Source organism: Bufo gargarizans, chromosome 2 (assembly GCF_014858855.1).
Source record: "Bufo gargarizans isolate SCDJY-AF-19 chromosome 2, ASM1485885v1, whole genome shotgun sequence".
Lineage (NCBI taxonomy): Eukaryota > Metazoa > Chordata > Amphibia > Anura > Bufonidae > Bufo > Bufo gargarizans.
The window spans coordinates 14098739-14100759 of NC_058081.1; the positions used below are offsets into that span (position 1 = coordinate 14098739).

The 2021-nt window shown below is 33.7% G+C and overlaps 1 protein-coding gene across 1 annotated transcript; it reads right to left on the reverse strand.

Moving 5' to 3' along the window:
* Window positions 1-288: 288 nt before the first annotated feature.
* Window positions 289-1660, reverse strand: LOC122925468 (olfactory receptor 11L1-like). The gene is made up of 2 exons (XM_044276825.1): window positions 1631-1660; window positions 289-1200 (listed from the first exon to the last, which is right to left on the reverse strand). Exons 1-2 carry the CDS (start codon window positions 1658-1660, stop codon window positions 289-291), a joined length of 942 nt encoding a protein of 313 aa, XP_044132760.1.
* Between the last annotated feature and the right edge of the window lie 361 nt (window positions 1661-2021).

A 2021-nucleotide genomic window follows, 5' to 3' on the forward strand; every position in this document is an offset into this window, starting at 1 on the left:
CTATACAGTTCGAGTTCGCTCATCCCTAATGTTTACCATTAAGTATTCAATGAAACACATGAATGGTACAAACTGTCTAGTTTTGTTAAATTGTGTGTGTCTATGATTGTGACTTAGATTTTTTTATTAACCAATGGAGAAATCCATGTTATTCTAAAGGGCTTATTTGCTTTTTCTTCCAATTGTAGATATTATTATATTTTGCTTAACCTTTTTTGCTTTTTTTGCTTAATATGAAAAATTCATAATGCAACACCTTGTTTTGTAAATTTACCTGATCACACGTTTTTAAAATGTTCTTTGTAAGGCTTTTCTAATGTCTTTATTCCTCAGACTGTATATAATAGGGTTAATCAAAGGAGTAAAGACAGTATACAGCAGGGAGAGAATTTTACTTATGGTGTTTGTCAGCCCTTTCGATGGGACAACATAAATACTGAACATAGTCCAATAGAATGTGGAAACCACAATGAGGTGGGAGCTACAGGTGGAGAAGGCTTTCTGTCTACCAGTATTGGATGGAATCCTTAAGACTTCTAAAATAATATATGTATAAGACACTACAATGATTGTGGTTGGCATTATTACAATTGGTATACCCATAATATAAACCACTAAGTGTATCATAGAGGTGTCAGAACAGGCAAGTTCTAGTAAGGGGACAATATCACAAAATAAATGGTCAATGATATTTGGCCCACAAAAATGTAGTTTTGTAGTTTTTATGATGTAAATCAAAATGATAGAAAACCCAAGCAACCAACTGTTTATAGACAAAATTATGCAATATCCTCCTGTCATGATGGTGGAGTAGCGAAGTGGATTACATATGGCCACATATCTGTCATAAGACATTACTGCGAGAAGAAAACACTCAAATGCTTCAGAGGCACACAGAAAATATAACTGAGTGATGCAATCAATAATACTAATTGACCATCCATTATTCAGTAGGATACAGAGCAGGTTGGGGACAATATCTGAGATAACAAAAATGTCACTGATTGACAGTTGTGAGATGAAGAAGTACATTGGGGTGTGGAGGTTCTTGCTGGTGGACACGATGGTGATGATCAGGAGGTTCCCACATATTGTTACACAGTAAACCACCAGAAGGAGACAAAATAGGAAAATTCTTAAATCTTGGCTGACTTGAAATCCTAAAAGGTAAAACTCAGTGACCACAGTCAGATTGTTCTCCTACACATAGAACATACAGTAGTTATGCTGCAACAAACCAAAAGCAACAACATATAATAACTAGATGGTTATTAATTAATGTCCATGGCATAAATAATAGGCCACCAAATACACTGTAATATTTAGTTCTTTATGTCTTTAAAATTAATAAAATCACTATATGGAGTCATTGCGTAATATAAAGAAATCAGATATTTTTGCCACATTTTTGTATGAACAATAAAAATAAAATAGTAGCCTAAAATAGACAAAAAATACAAATCAGCTTATTGTTTAACGTCAATGGTCAAACTCTCACCTCTAAAGTCACATTTTAGTTAGGTAATAATGAGAACACATTTGCCTGTTTTTCCTAATCGATACATTTCAGAAAATCTGAAAGGAATCTTAAGCAGAATTCATTCTGAATTATTACATTAACAATACCTACATCAGATATTTCTTTCATCTTAATATTCATTTCCAGATGTATTTCTTATGAATCCTAATTCTTCTATGAAAATGATGTCTCAGAGGCAATAGACAGCAGCACGGTCATGTTATGTGGGTATCAGACATGTGAGTAGGAGCTATAATGGGAATCCGTTCAGATTTTTATACGGAATCAGAGGCAAGGGGACAGATAAACAAGTCTCGGGAGATTTTATTTTCTCCTTGTCTCATGAGTCCTGTTTGTTAAGTCAGCTAAAGACTATAAATATTAAATGAGAATTAAAAGTGTGTTCAATGAGGGAATGTGATGCAATTGTTTTAAATTTTGTACACATAACTTGTCTTGTAACTTGTAGCATTGGTTAGGGAAGTGGTGTCCAGGTTCAGGA

Coding starts and splice junctions, on each gene's coding strand:
- LOC122925468 (XM_044276825.1), bottom strand. CDS start 1,660: ATGAATATTAAGATGAAAGAAATATCTGAT. Junction 1,201..1,630: donor AGATGAAAGAAATATCTGAT/GTAGGTATTGTT, acceptor TTCTATGTGTAG/GAGAACAATCTGACTGTGGT.